General features: G+C 37.4%; 2 protein-coding genes across 2 annotated transcripts; both read right to left on the reverse strand.

Annotated features, from left to right (window-relative positions):
* Positions 1 to 3687: 3687 nt before the first annotated feature.
* Positions 3688 to 13298, reverse strand: LOC140948078 (proto-oncogene tyrosine-protein kinase receptor Ret-like). Its single transcript, XM_073397298.1, has 6 exons — positions 13171 to 13298; positions 8001 to 8264; positions 7214 to 7425; positions 5630 to 5670; positions 4917 to 5013; positions 3688 to 4408 (listed from the first exon to the last, which is right to left on the reverse strand). The coding sequence occupies exons 1-6, from the start codon at positions 13255 to 13257 to the stop codon at positions 4177 to 4179; spliced, it is 933 nt and encodes a 310-aa protein (XP_073253399.1). The 5' UTR covers positions 13258 to 13298; the 3' UTR covers positions 3688 to 4176.
* On the reverse strand, positions 11443 to 12781 carry LOC140947957 (uncharacterized). Its single transcript, XM_073397182.1, has 4 exons — positions 12597 to 12781; positions 11894 to 12045; positions 11723 to 11779; positions 11443 to 11573 (listed from the first exon to the last, which is right to left on the reverse strand). The coding sequence occupies exons 1-4, from the start codon at positions 12749 to 12751 to the stop codon at positions 11443 to 11445; spliced, it is 495 nt and encodes a 164-aa protein (XP_073253283.1). The 5' UTR covers positions 12752 to 12781.
* Positions 13299 to 13588: the final 290 nt, after the last annotated feature.

Genomic DNA, 13588 nt, shown 5'->3' on the forward strand with positions numbered 1-13588 from the left:
ATATGCTTCAAGATCTGGCAAACTTATGCCGTCACTTGCAAAATGAACCAAATTAAGATTTCCCAATATCACTGAACCATAATTATGTATAGATGTAAAACAAGAGTTTTTGACTGTAAAAATTTCAAAAGGAAAATCATTTGTCATTTGAAATGTAGTAGAATATATAATAAATTATAGTGACCACTGCTTTGTCAAGTGCTGTCACCTGAAAAGTACAGTAACCCCAAAGATCTAACATATTAACTCAGCTGTACAACAAGCCAAATTACTGAATTATGGACATGCTAAGGTCACATCACCGACTTATATTGGTGTAAAAGAAATGTTTGCCTGCACAGCTCAAGATTTGGCTACTTAAGATTATTCCATTAATGAAGACGATGCGCAACAAAGAGTACAGTTATTTCTGCAGTAAACAAAAAGGAATCAATCATTTATCTTTGAGGTTTTAAGCTTACGCAAAGTTATTAGAAAACCAAAGTAAGTAAACGAACCACGATATCAAGAAGAACATACCTTTCTGCAATCCAGCTGAGTTGATGACTTGGAAACAGGCTTTATGTGAAGAATATCGCAACTGATCACTGTCTCTGGAAAATAACAAAGGTATAAATGGTAATAGAACAGCTGAATAGAAAGACAGGCTTTCTATTATCCGAAAATTACAAAACTACTCGTTTTGCAACCCTGTATCGCTTGTGAAGTCCGCGTGAATTTGAACTGTTCAACGAAAGTTTATTTTACACTATTCTATTGGTTCAAAAGCCGCACGTGACAGTGTAAATCAAATCGCGCATGTGCCAAAGTCACGTGGAAGCCTGGGAAACAACAAACATGGCGGCTGATCTTGCGACGGAATGCATTCAGGACTACATTCACCCGGACGATGAAACTCTTCAATCTACTATTGAAATGACTCCTGGGTTCAAACCTTTCACATATTGTGCATTTTGTTCACCCAAATTGTAAATGGTAACGTTTTACGTCAGGGCCTCCTATTCCGAGACTTCTTGTGATATTTTTTTTTTTCCGAGCCACCGACCCAATATCAGGAAACGCATTCGACGCTAAACGAAAAAAAAAGGGGGGGTGGCCTTACCCGAAATAACCAGCTGCAGCAAGTAATATGATAAACTTTGAAAAGAATGTGATGGTGACTGAAACGCGCGCCGGGGCAATGGAAAATCAAAACTTGCGTGAAATAACACTGTGAAGTTTGGTAAATGTGCAAACGTTGGTTAAAGTGGTCGTAAAGATAGTTCTTTGATCATATTTTGCTTAAATTTACGCCTCTAGTAACCATAAATTTACACAGTAACTTTGCTATGCCAGAAAATATCAAGCAAACATTCATTTTTGACGTTCGATTTTTACACAGAGAACAAAATGGCGGCAAATTTGAATCTAAACACCAAATTTACTATGGGGCGCAAAAGTGAAACAAAATATCCGTAAACTTGATATTTACTCCACATTTACGCCACCCTTGCAGAAAAGTAAACTTTCACTTTCGAACAAAATTTGCACCAAGAACAAATAAGTAGCAACATTAGTACCCTAAATTTACAATAGATTTGCTCAACTAGCAAACTTAGGCAAATCCGTTTTTTCGTCCAGTGCGAGATACTCGGAAAAGAAAATCCCTACCTCGTATCTATAGTTGGTGGAATAGACGCTGGGGATAATATCCAAGCCAGAGAACACACCCTTGATGCTTCAAGTGGCGCCATTGAGAAACACACCCTATCGTCAACTTCATCGTACCTTCCAGTAGGCCCAGATAGGATGGTTGAATTAGAAAAGTGGCAAGAGAACTTCGGAGAAGGAGTAAGAAGAAAGCCGATTAAGGGAAGAACAAACAAAAGAACCAAACTGTACCTGATTCCGACTCTGTTAGGGAACAAGGACATAGAGAAAGGAACATTAAGAAGGCATATGAAGAGCATTTAAAAGAAGAGCATCATGTTAAAGTGAGAATTCTAAAAAAGAAGGAACAGTTGCTTGATCTTAAGTTGTAGTTGTTTAGACGAAAACTTAACATTAACAAGTAGTTTAGAACTTGTGCAGATATTACATTAATAAAATATTTTTTATTATGTCGAAACTTCTTTGTCGAATAATTTTTTTTTGGTTAAATGATGACACACTTTTTTCTGTCTATATAAAACGTTATCTCAACCGGCTGAATTTCCCTAATCATCTAACAGCGGCTCAAGAGTGTTCGAAACGACCAGCTAATTTCTTTACACCCATCGATGGTTAGCTTAAAAAAAAAATAGAGTGGGTCACTAATAAAGTGCTATATCAAAGTTACCTGTGCCCTTAAGTGAGCCCGTAAGTTACCACGTAAAACAGAAACTTACGAGAGTTCTAAGTGCGTTCCATGCAACACCCGTAAGTGTCCCCATAACGGATTCGTAAGTGACCTACTTAAGTGAGCACTTAAGTGCAGGTTTTATGCAACCGGGCGCAGGGCTTTATTTTTGAGATGAAGCTTCCCAATGTTGCTGCCGGACTGTATCCGTCTATTGTTGTTATTATAAAACCCTAGGTTTTCCTCGCTCTCTTTTTTGTCCCTTTCTTTAATTTTTCTACGCTAGAAAAATTTCTGGGCTTATCGGACGCAAATTAGCTGTCTTTTGGTCTTTAACCATCCAGATGGCAGCGAGTGTCGCTACAAGGTTCGTTTTCAAAAATCCAGCTGAGGATATAGGCATATTTACATTTATGAACAATTTTATTTGGTTTTTATTGGTTAAAATGCAAATCAGCAGACAAAACGTCACATGAATGAATTTTTTTAGCTGCAAAATTTCTCCCAGTGGTTCCTGCGATGAATTAAAATAGCTCGCAAAACCTTTAAATTAAAGGTACAATATCTTTGCCTCTTTTAAGGACAACAAATAAAGATTGCATAATGTGGTGTCTTCTGACTTGTATCGTAAGGGTGTTAGGAGGACATATAAGCAGAGAGGCTCATATCCGAGAGGGTTCATAACCGGAATGTAAAAAGCGCTTCGAAACAAGCTCTAGCAGTGCTGATCAAAATACGAGTTTTGCATTAACTGGTTTTAGTAAGCTTCAAAATTTCATGATAAATCGAATTCATCTCAATACAACCTAGATTGGGGCTTATAATCGGATTTATTTGTTGTTTAAGTCCCCGGGGGACACCTATCTATAAATAAAATCCGAGGCAAAATTTTGCTTGTGCCACATCTTTCAAAACGCATATATCTCGGCTGTTTTCGAGGCGAATTAAATAAAATTTTGCAGAGACATTTTGAAATGATGAAAGTTTAGGAGGGTTGCTTTTTATTTAGTAGATCGCACCTTACGGCAATGCTTTATGCCACAGTTGTACCAAATTGAGAAATCGCGATTTTGTGTCTCAGTTTGGGGAAAGAATAGATGACATTTTTAACAAAATCACGGAGTGTTGTCTTCTATTGTTTCAAAAGCCCCCCCCCCCCCCGCCGGGTCTCAATAGTGCCACTTTTTTGTTCTTATCTCATTTGAAATCATACGTGACATATATTATCAAAATTAAAAGCCTAAAGTACGTTTCTGTGACTAAATATTTTCTTGTGTAGCATGTTTCTACGGCTTTAAAGAATTCGATTCAAAATTTTTTTATACACACAGTAAAAGACATCAGAGACATGCTCAGTTGGTAGAGAGCGCTTTTATTTTTTTAGTTTTAAGTTATGTCGTTCCACACAATTTAAGGTTAACTATGCCAGGCGTTACACGAAATAAAATTTGAGCTGAAGCTGAATAAATGATAGCAATATTTGCAAGAAAAGGATAAGCGTTTGATAGCTTCTCTAATGAGTAACTTGTACAAACTAAACCGTTGTTATTGAAATTCAAACCAGTAGCAGGGTTCTATAATGCACTTCCAAACCTTTTACTCACTTAAACACTTTCAGGTATTTCGTTGAAAATAAAAAGCTGCTATTTTGAATAAAAGCCATGTTTTAAGCCATGTTAGGACATAAAGTAACTTTCTGAAATCAATTCAGTAGTACTGCTTTAACGAGCTATCTAATTTTGTAAGGAACGACTCTTAATTAAAAGTCGGCTATGTTTTTAACCAAACAAACTGACTTTACGTTATGAACTAGAACTTTCGTCACGCTGCAGCCTTAAGTCGGTACATGTAGGTCTAACCTAAACAGCGATTGAAATGGACGAAACAGCCCTCTGCTCAAGCCCGCTGTCGCCACCTATTTCACCCGTTTTGGACTCTTGCACTTGATAGTACGCTTTAGTCTCGTCCAACTGTTTCAGATCAAGGTATTCTACGTGCTCAGTCATGGTTCTCTCCAGCCTTTCAACCAGCTCCTGAAAACTTGGTCGTTCATCCGGGTTCTGTTTCCAGCACTCCATCATAAAGGCGTAACTAACAGATAACAAAAATAACCCTCAGATGACCAAGGATGGATCAGATACCAATCCCAGAGGGATTTGTCGGATTTTTTTAAGGCCCGCCCGTTTGATTGGATGTCAATAGGTTGCTGTAGTTAACAGACACTAGTGATAACTTAAGGGGCATGCCGTGTCCTACCCTGCGAAAACAGCTGTCTCTCCTTGCTCTTCGCCGCTGGGGTCGTTTCACCAGAAATGTCCCTAGTGCATGGCGAGGAACGAGGAGAGACGGCTGTTTTCGCAGGCTAGTCTTGTCCAGCCATTTTTTTTTTCGCAATCTGTAACTTTTCATACATGGACCTTTTCTGATCAAAGGTGTTTGGAACCTATTTTAGCTTCGTAGTTGGCGGGGAAAATTATGTCATTTCGAATGAAAACTATAAATTTTTTTGTAACTAGTTAAAAATTATACTACGGAGGAACAATGTTCTTTAAGTTAGTATGGGACTTTTTATTGATGCTTAAGAATTCTAATGGCTTACAAGTTGTCCGAACACAAGTCGGGTTTTTCCATTCGGTGCCCTGTTCTGAGGAGATTCATGACCTCAGCGTTGTTAAGCAATGGATAAGGCGAACCTCCTGCAACAAAAAAGAGGGGGTCGCCAATATAATTACTTTAAACACTAATTCTTAGTCTCGAGAATTTTTTTATGAATAAGCGGAGATATACTGAGATGCTTCCCTTAGGCTTACAAAGGTCACAGAATTATTCAAGGCTTTTGCATCGTGAAGTCAGTAAATTTAACTGAAAGTTTATGAATAATGAAGGAACCTCTTCAGTTTCCTATCTTTCTTCTTTACCAGCTCCTCTCACGTAGAATTTCTTCAAAACCATTCGCCAGTTGTTTGGCAGTTGTAGTTTATTGGTCCATTACACTTTTTATCATTGAACGATTGAGCTCAACCATCCTGGCGTTACAAGGCGATTGCGGTGTAAAGTTCCATATGAAAACGTTGTACTGACTATTTACTTATTAGATTACTAGACACTTATTAAGCCAGATGGAGCCTTAGTAACCCGACGGTAGCGGGCGGTTGGAGCAGTTGGGGAGGGGAATCAAAGGGGAGCGCGACGAGAATAGGGCGACAGAGCACCGCTCAGTGGCACCCCACTTCCTAAAAAAAAAAAACACCCACACCCACAAACATAGCTTAGCTACGCAGACGACGAAGTAAGTATAAGTTACACCATTACCTAATGTTGCAATTTCCCACATAACGACTCCATATGACCACCTAGAATTAAAAATAAATAAGTAAAAAAGACTAAATATGCCTGGAATGATGTCTTACACAAAACTTGGAGCTTGAATAACGCTTCCCAAAGACTAGTGCCTGCTACTGTATATGGGTTAGGACAAATCATGGCGTACGAGCAATGAGAAAGGTTCTGTTTTGTTTTGTTTAACTTTTGTCGGGGTATGAAATCGAATGAAACGTAGAGGAACTTGATTTGTATCATCTTGCATTAGTCATCCCTAGCAAATTAACTATATAACAGGGAAAATGTGCACTCCAGGGAATTTTAAAAAACCTAAGATATGTTAATGGTATATACAAATCATATAGCTCCATGCACCAAGTAGTAAGCAATATTCAGTAGGCATATTGTCCAATTCGCTTCGTGTATTTAGTGACGTGTGAGGACCTTTATACCCGATAAAACTCAGTAAACAGAAATATCAGGGGATCGGAGGGTTTCTACATTCAACCTCAAGGGGAACACGGGTTATGACTGAAACAATGGAATGCTGATTAGGATGAATATTTTATATAAAACAGAAGAAAAAAATAATTCTTCAACACCAACAATTTGTTGAAAGTTTTGCAGAGCTTTCGGAATCCATCCGGATTATTTCATTAGTGATGACGTTTGCTGTTATTTGCAGCCTCGTTTTTACTGATAGACATGAAATTTTACATAAATAAAAACTGTCCTCCTAATTTGCAAATAAATGAAAAGTCCAAAATTTGACAAAATTTCATCCGAAGACAGAAAAAGTCTTAAAAATTGTTCATCCTCAACTGAACAAATACCGTCGGTCGATCAGAACTTATTCTGAAACGAAATACGAAACCGAACCAAACCGCGGTCCATGTTACCATTCTAAGAAGGAATGGACCCAATGCATAAATGGCTGCTGGATTAATATTCTTTTGTTTAAATATAAATTAGCCTGACCAGCCTCGCTTGAGATAATGTATTCTTTTGAATTTTGTTGTGGAGAACGAGGCTAGTCAGGCTAATTAAAAACAAAAAACAAAAGAATATTAACCCAAGAGCCATTTTTGCATGGGTCTATGGGCGAAAAAATTGTGAATGTCCATTATGTCGCTTTGCAGTTAGAGTTAGCGACACTCTACTCGAACATTTTTTCCCTCTTGTGTGGCAGGTTGCCTGTGAAATTTCTTTCATTTGCATAGCCGTATTGCGACACAGCACTTGTTTTATGACTGCTTAAAAAATTCGAGCACGAAGAATTCACAATGAAGAACGAGACTTTTCAACCAGTGATAAAACACGTGCTATGAGTGCTTTGAACAGCTTTAAAAACTTCCCCGGAGTATTTAATTTTGATAGGATTGCTAAATAATGCATTTTTTCTTTTTAAAATGATTTGATTGAAAAAAAAGAAAAAGTTAAACAAAAGCAGCCAAAGCTAACAAATGTTGTGCAGAATTATAACACTGCTGATCGTGTTTTAAACATTACTTTAAGATTACTCGCACACGTTATCAGTGTTACACTGTAGTACTGTATATATCTATTGGTACATACACGTCGCTTTTGGAAGTAAAGATCTGCTCATGAATCGCCTCCGGTGCCATCCACTTGATGGGCAGTTTCCTTTGCTTCTTAACTTTATACAGCTCATGATACATTTCTCGCATCAATCCGAAGTCTCCAATCTTCAGCTTTTTACTGTGCCCAACAAGAATGTTTCTTGCAGCAAGATCCCTGTGAACTAGGCCCTTCTCAGAGAGGTAGCTCTGAATAGTGTACACCCAGTTAAGTGAATGCGATATGTAATTAGATATAAGTATATGTTTGCTAATATAATGATAATAATATAATGAGCCAAAAATGGTGATCCACAAATGGCTTAAAAACAAAATAACCAACAAACAAACAAGAAGAAACCCATTTTTAACGTTTGTGGACAAAATAAAATGAACTTAGTTTGGCTCAGCTCGTAACTCCGTAAATGACGTTATCAGTGGCAATAATTTTCTTTAATCATGATTGTGGACGAGGTTCCTCGTTTTTCTTCTCCTTTTTTTTTTCTTTCCGTTCTTTTGCTAAAATTAGAGTCATCCTTGAAACCAAATTATGTTCAGGTATAAATATATGCAAACATCGCACAAACAAAATGATCATGATGAAATCTAATTTTCTCTGGCGCCGAAATTTCTTCATTTTCTATAATGTTATGTGATGTGCACTCTCGTTACAACATCTTAAAATTTAAACCATACACCATTTGTAAAATCAGAACATTCTACGGAGACTATATTGTAACCGGTCATGGTTTCCAAAAGACACAACAAAATCTAAATACGCCCACCATTCCTCGTGCTGTCTGCCACGCAAAGGACATCGCGTCAGTTGGATGAAACGTCTCACAATCGTTATCACACTCTTTCTCATCTGTCTTGGGTGTAGCATTCTCTTCTTGGATCGACGACCAAAACACTGTCATTGGGATTTTGCATTGATCGTCATCGTCAAAATCACTTTGTTCTCTTTGCTCTTTCTTGCCGTCAGGAGTGCTTGAAGGTCCCCCACTTGCTTCGGTGTTATTTGGTCTTTCTTCAATTGGTTCTGTATCCTAGATAATTCACATGATAAAACTTGCAGACACGGTAAAAAACACGACTAAGATCCTGGTCTCTAAGAACACAGGCCACATGATTATCTAATTAAATATGCATATTTTGATAAAATGCTATTTAGAACGGTTTGCTTTTCTCGATGATCCTGATCATGAAAACTGAACTACAAATGTAGCTTAATGGCCCTAGCAATATGAGACATTTTAGAAGCTCAAATGTTCGTTACGTGACTGATGATTGAGAAATAACACTCTAAAATGGGGAAAGGATAATGAAAGAGCAACAAGTTCTTGTAGGTACATTTCAGAGGCTATTATTAAAAAGGTCCTGAAAAATTCGCCTTGCATGTCACTTTTCAGGATGCTGATGGAAGCAAGCCGTTCTAAATAGTATTTAACAAAATATGCATATTATCATATTTGATTAGGTTGGCTAAAATTTGCCAGCAAGGCCCCCTCTATACAAGAACCTTTTTAGCCTAAAATTTGAAACAGGTCATTATTTTCTAAAATCTATAAAAAAAAGGGGAAGTCAACTCTCAGAACCCTCTTAAATATGGGAGACGTAGGTGCCTTATCACACCAACTGGAATGTAACTGCCAATGCAATGTTGAAAATAAATAAATAAATAAAATTTTTATTGATGCAATAACAAATTAGTATAGGTAATAGCATGATTTGTAGTGATATTTGGCATAAATACCACGAGTGATATTTCGAAATTGTTATACGTAATTTTACAAGCCGTTAGGCGAGTGAAATTTTGAGACAATTTGTAACTTTGTAGCTTTGTTGCTTTATTTGATTTACCACAAAATACAAATAACGATAAAACAAGACAGTTACACAAAAGCAAATGAAAGTGGCGAGGAAGCCCAAAAAGAAACCATGAGGCTTATAGACATTGGGCTCCCTCAGAGTAAAAATAAAGTTAACAGTAACAGTAAGGCCAGGATCGAAAGTAAAATACACTGAAGGTAAGTATAAATTAACTAATTACATAGACTGAGTTAAGTTGACAAAATATAAGGTATAGTACATGTAACAATAAGTATAAAAATAATATCAGACATGTGAAGAAATATAACTATTTACTACAAGATTTATAACTAATAATTCACATATAATTTTTTTTTTTTCAATTTCGTTTTGAATAAGTGGAGAGAATTAGATTCTTTAATATCATTTTCTATAGAGTTATAATAAGTAGGTCCTTGGAAACTGACAGAAAATTTACGAAGGTTTGTTCTACAAAAAGGAAGGTGAAAATCGTTCGCGTGTCTAGCTATGGACTTGTTTGTTTAAAGAAAAATAATTGTTGAACTTTGAAGGCAAAAGAGAATGGTAAAGAGAAAACATAAGTTTACCCAATTCTAGTTGTCTAATATCGGAAAGTTTTAGTAGCTCTAATTCTTTGAAAATAGGGTCTGAATGAGAATCGAAAGTTGATTTAGAAATAATTGTGATAACTCGCTTTTGCAAAGAGACAAGACGGCGAAAATTGGTCTTGTACGTAGATCCCCAGACAATAATACAATAATGAAGATAAGGATAAACTAAACAATAATAAAGAGTTTTTAGACAGAGTTTAGGTAGAAAAAATCTTGCTCTATTAATGACACCTATTGATTTCGATATTTTACGAGCTACTTGAGAAATGTGCGGTTTCCAAGACAGATGTTCATCAAGGACTACACCGAGGAAGACCGTTTCCTTAATTATAACCTGTTCGATTCTCTAGTCATTTATGCATATTTGCATTGGAAAATGATACCTTTTCTGTCTAGGCTTAAATAACATAAAGTTTGTTTTCTTCAGGTTTAAAGAGAGTTTGTTTTCCTTAAACCAAGTGGATAATTTATTAAGTTCGGAATTGAGTCAGCCTGCCAGGTAGACAGGATCTTTATGGGACATAAATAAATTAATATCATCAGCGAATAAAATCAGCTCGACGAGCGTCGATACGTTATTTAAATCATTAATATAGAGCAAGAAAAACAAGGGGGCCAAATGGATCCCTGGGGGACATCACAGCAGATAGTTTGAGGAGAGGAGCATTGACCGTTAAATTGAACGAATTGCAACCTGTTGGAGAGGTAGCTTTTAACCCAGTCCAGAGCCACGCCACGTATACCATAGTGTTCGAGTTTGTCGAGCAGAATATTATGATCGACGGTATCAAAGGCCTTAGAAAGATCAAGGAAAACGCCAACGGCATGTTCATTGCGATCAAGAGCAAGGGAGATTTTTTCATACAGGTCAATCAATTTCGAAATATCACGAGTGGTATTTATGCAAAGTATCACGTACAAATCATGCTATTATTTGTTCATACTACTACCCGCAAAAGGTTTGTAATTTTCACATGTAGGTATTCAAATTAAGCTGAAATACCACTGCTCTAAGCCAATCAAATTGTAGAAATTTCTCATGTAGTAGTATAAAATACAGTATATAAATTATATGAGCCAGAAATAATAGTATTGACTGTTCAATAAGATTGATTGTATCTTCTACACATCAGCAGAGTCAGAGTCTGTAGAATGATGAACAATTGAACCAGAACCATACTGTATGAAAATTACTCTTAGCTACAATGTATTTTTTTCTTCAGAAAAGAAAGAGCTGGCCTATTTAAGAACCTATGTAGCCTAAATTTGGGCCAATTACCCAAACTGTTTAGGCTAAATTGTAAAAATGCAGGTTCGTAGTCGCGGGTTTTTACTATACCGTAAATCCTCTATTAAGCTCCTCTCTCTTATAAGCCCCCAGTATACAGGGGAACAAAATAAATACCCCCCCCCCCCTCCCTTTCCTCCTTCTTCTCCCTTATTATTTTTCATATCAAAATTAATAAATGATAAACTGAATAGGTACTTTATGTGGACTGATCCGGTATGGTGTATTCAAGTGCTGGAAGTTCAGATTTGCCCTTGATCTTCGGTTGGAGACACTTGAGCTTTTCCACTTTGCTTTCTAGCGGCTTTATAAAGGACTTATACCTGTTCAACATCTTTGCTAAATTAAGTAAGACCCTCTCTCAATACAAGCCCTCTTCCCTACTAAGCCCCCGCCCCGAAACGTGCTTTAAAAGAAAGCCCCTCTCGGGGGGGAGATCAAAAGATGATATAGGGTAAATTAATTCTTCAGTGAGGATATTTATAAGCGAAGCACTTAACCCTTAACATACCCCTTGCGGACATCACTACGGCCTCTGCCACGACCTCTGGGACGACCAGCAGCACTGCCTCTGCTACGACCAGCACGACGGTTAGTAGGCTGATCTGCAGCAGGGGCAATGCGCCCTACACAAACACAAACATACATTTCAGTACTCAGGCTACTGGCTACTTCAATGTTTTTGAAACCCCTGACTAGTTCAATCATAAACAAAAACAAAGAACAGTTGCACTAAAAATTTTATGCCATAAAAAATATAGAATTAATTACTTACGACGTCGTGCAGGAGGAGGAGCTGGGCCGTAGAAATTGGCCGGATCATGAGGACCTACTAAACAAAACAAACATAATATTATTATTGATATGATTCAATGACAATAACAGCATACAAAAACTACCGGCTATATTGAGTTACTGTTTACAATGATAATTAAATAATACTGACCTGAAAGAATCGCTTCTACTTCTTGAACCAGGGGTGTAGCTGGGGGAGCTACAGAAGCAGCCGAAGTAACAAGAGGTGCAGGTGTTGCGGGAGTAGGCAACACGACAGATGGATTGTCTGCACCATCATCATCACCGTCAGCATCTTCATCACTTTGATAATGAAATAAATAAAACATAAAACTATATTTATCCATAAAAATAGCCGGGTAATAAGCGGAAAAAAGAAGCAAAATTTTCTCATCACTACAACTCAAATATACAAGTGAAAAAAAATATATAAAATATTTCAAACTTTGCTAAAAAAATGAATGAAAGAAGAAATAGGAAGTTTTTTTGTAAAACTCTACAGTTCCGTTAAAAAAAAAAAGATAATGCTGCCGTTGCTAAGGAAAAATTCGAAAGAATTGCGTTGCCTAGCAGTACCACGCAAAGTTCGCGTCACCACGTGAAGCTTCGCGTCCCCACGTGATTTACGCGTTCCATCGAGTAAATCGCAAAATATGAAAAAAAAGGATACCGTTGGCCCAATAGATCAAACTTGAGGAACACAAATATAAACTTGGAGATCTATTTCAACTAGAATACAAGTTTCGATCGCATGAAGGCCGATCGAAACGACAAATTCCTACATTTCGAAAACAACGCTCTTCAAGCGAAGCACATGCGAAGCGAGTGTGATGGAACTTCAACGAAGAACTTACCTCAAATTTTCGTCCAAGTCGTAAAGCTGGCGGTCCAGATCGCTTTCTTCTCCACTTGACATCCCTTCACTACCGCTTTCATCCTCGAAAATTTGTTGCAGAGCCTCGTCTCTGGTAAAAAGTCGCTCTCGCGTTCTCCTACTACCGGACGCCATTTCACTCCCACATTCAAAAAAATCGATCGCTGCCCCCACTGCCTTATATGGCATGAAACTCGGTCTGTGATTGGCTAAATCTGTTAACTTCCTGTGAGCCAAATTTGGAGGCAATCGGAAGTAACGCGATTTTTTGCGAGTGTTTTTTCGTGATCGATGTCACAACATCGACGGCCCTAGCCGCCGGAGACAATGAGTTAATTAAGAGTAGCTGCCAAACACTTCCAAATTAGGGTGTTTTGGCACTATAAAACATGATAATTTTGCGGCACTGCTAAATCAAAATCATTAAGGCAACGCTAATTTTGGAAATGTGTTCAACATTATACGGACCTGCCTATGTATGAAAAAGACAAAGATTTTTTAAGGAGGAGGGAAGCCGCAATTTTTTTGTCCTTAACTTGTAAAATTATATTTACCTCGGCATGATTTGGTGGGGAGAATACGATCAAGGGTATTTTGCAATCATCCTCACTGTCAAAATCAGCTTCCTCTCGTTGCATCATGTCAACAGTGCAAGGCTCAGCATTTGTCCCCAGCAAGTTGCTTATTTCCGCAACTTCCTAAATAATGAATAATATCAATTGCAAGTACACACTCACAAAATGAGTGCCCACAGTCTATGTCAACGCGAGTTTTACATTTTAATTTGGTCCATACCTAAACTGAAATTAAACCCACTTTTTTCTCTCTCATACTTCAATTTGTTATACTTAAAGACTTCTCAACGATAGATCAAGCGACTCTCTTAAGGAAAAAAACAGCATGAACACAATCAGTGTTTGTAAACTTTTGATAACACAAGAATTTCTTTAGAAAAAGTTGACCAAACTGTTT

Source organism: Porites lutea, chromosome 9, assembly GCF_958299795.1.
Source record: "Porites lutea chromosome 9, jaPorLute2.1, whole genome shotgun sequence".
Taxonomy (NCBI): domain Eukaryota; kingdom Metazoa; phylum Cnidaria; class Anthozoa; order Scleractinia; family Poritidae; genus Porites; species Porites lutea.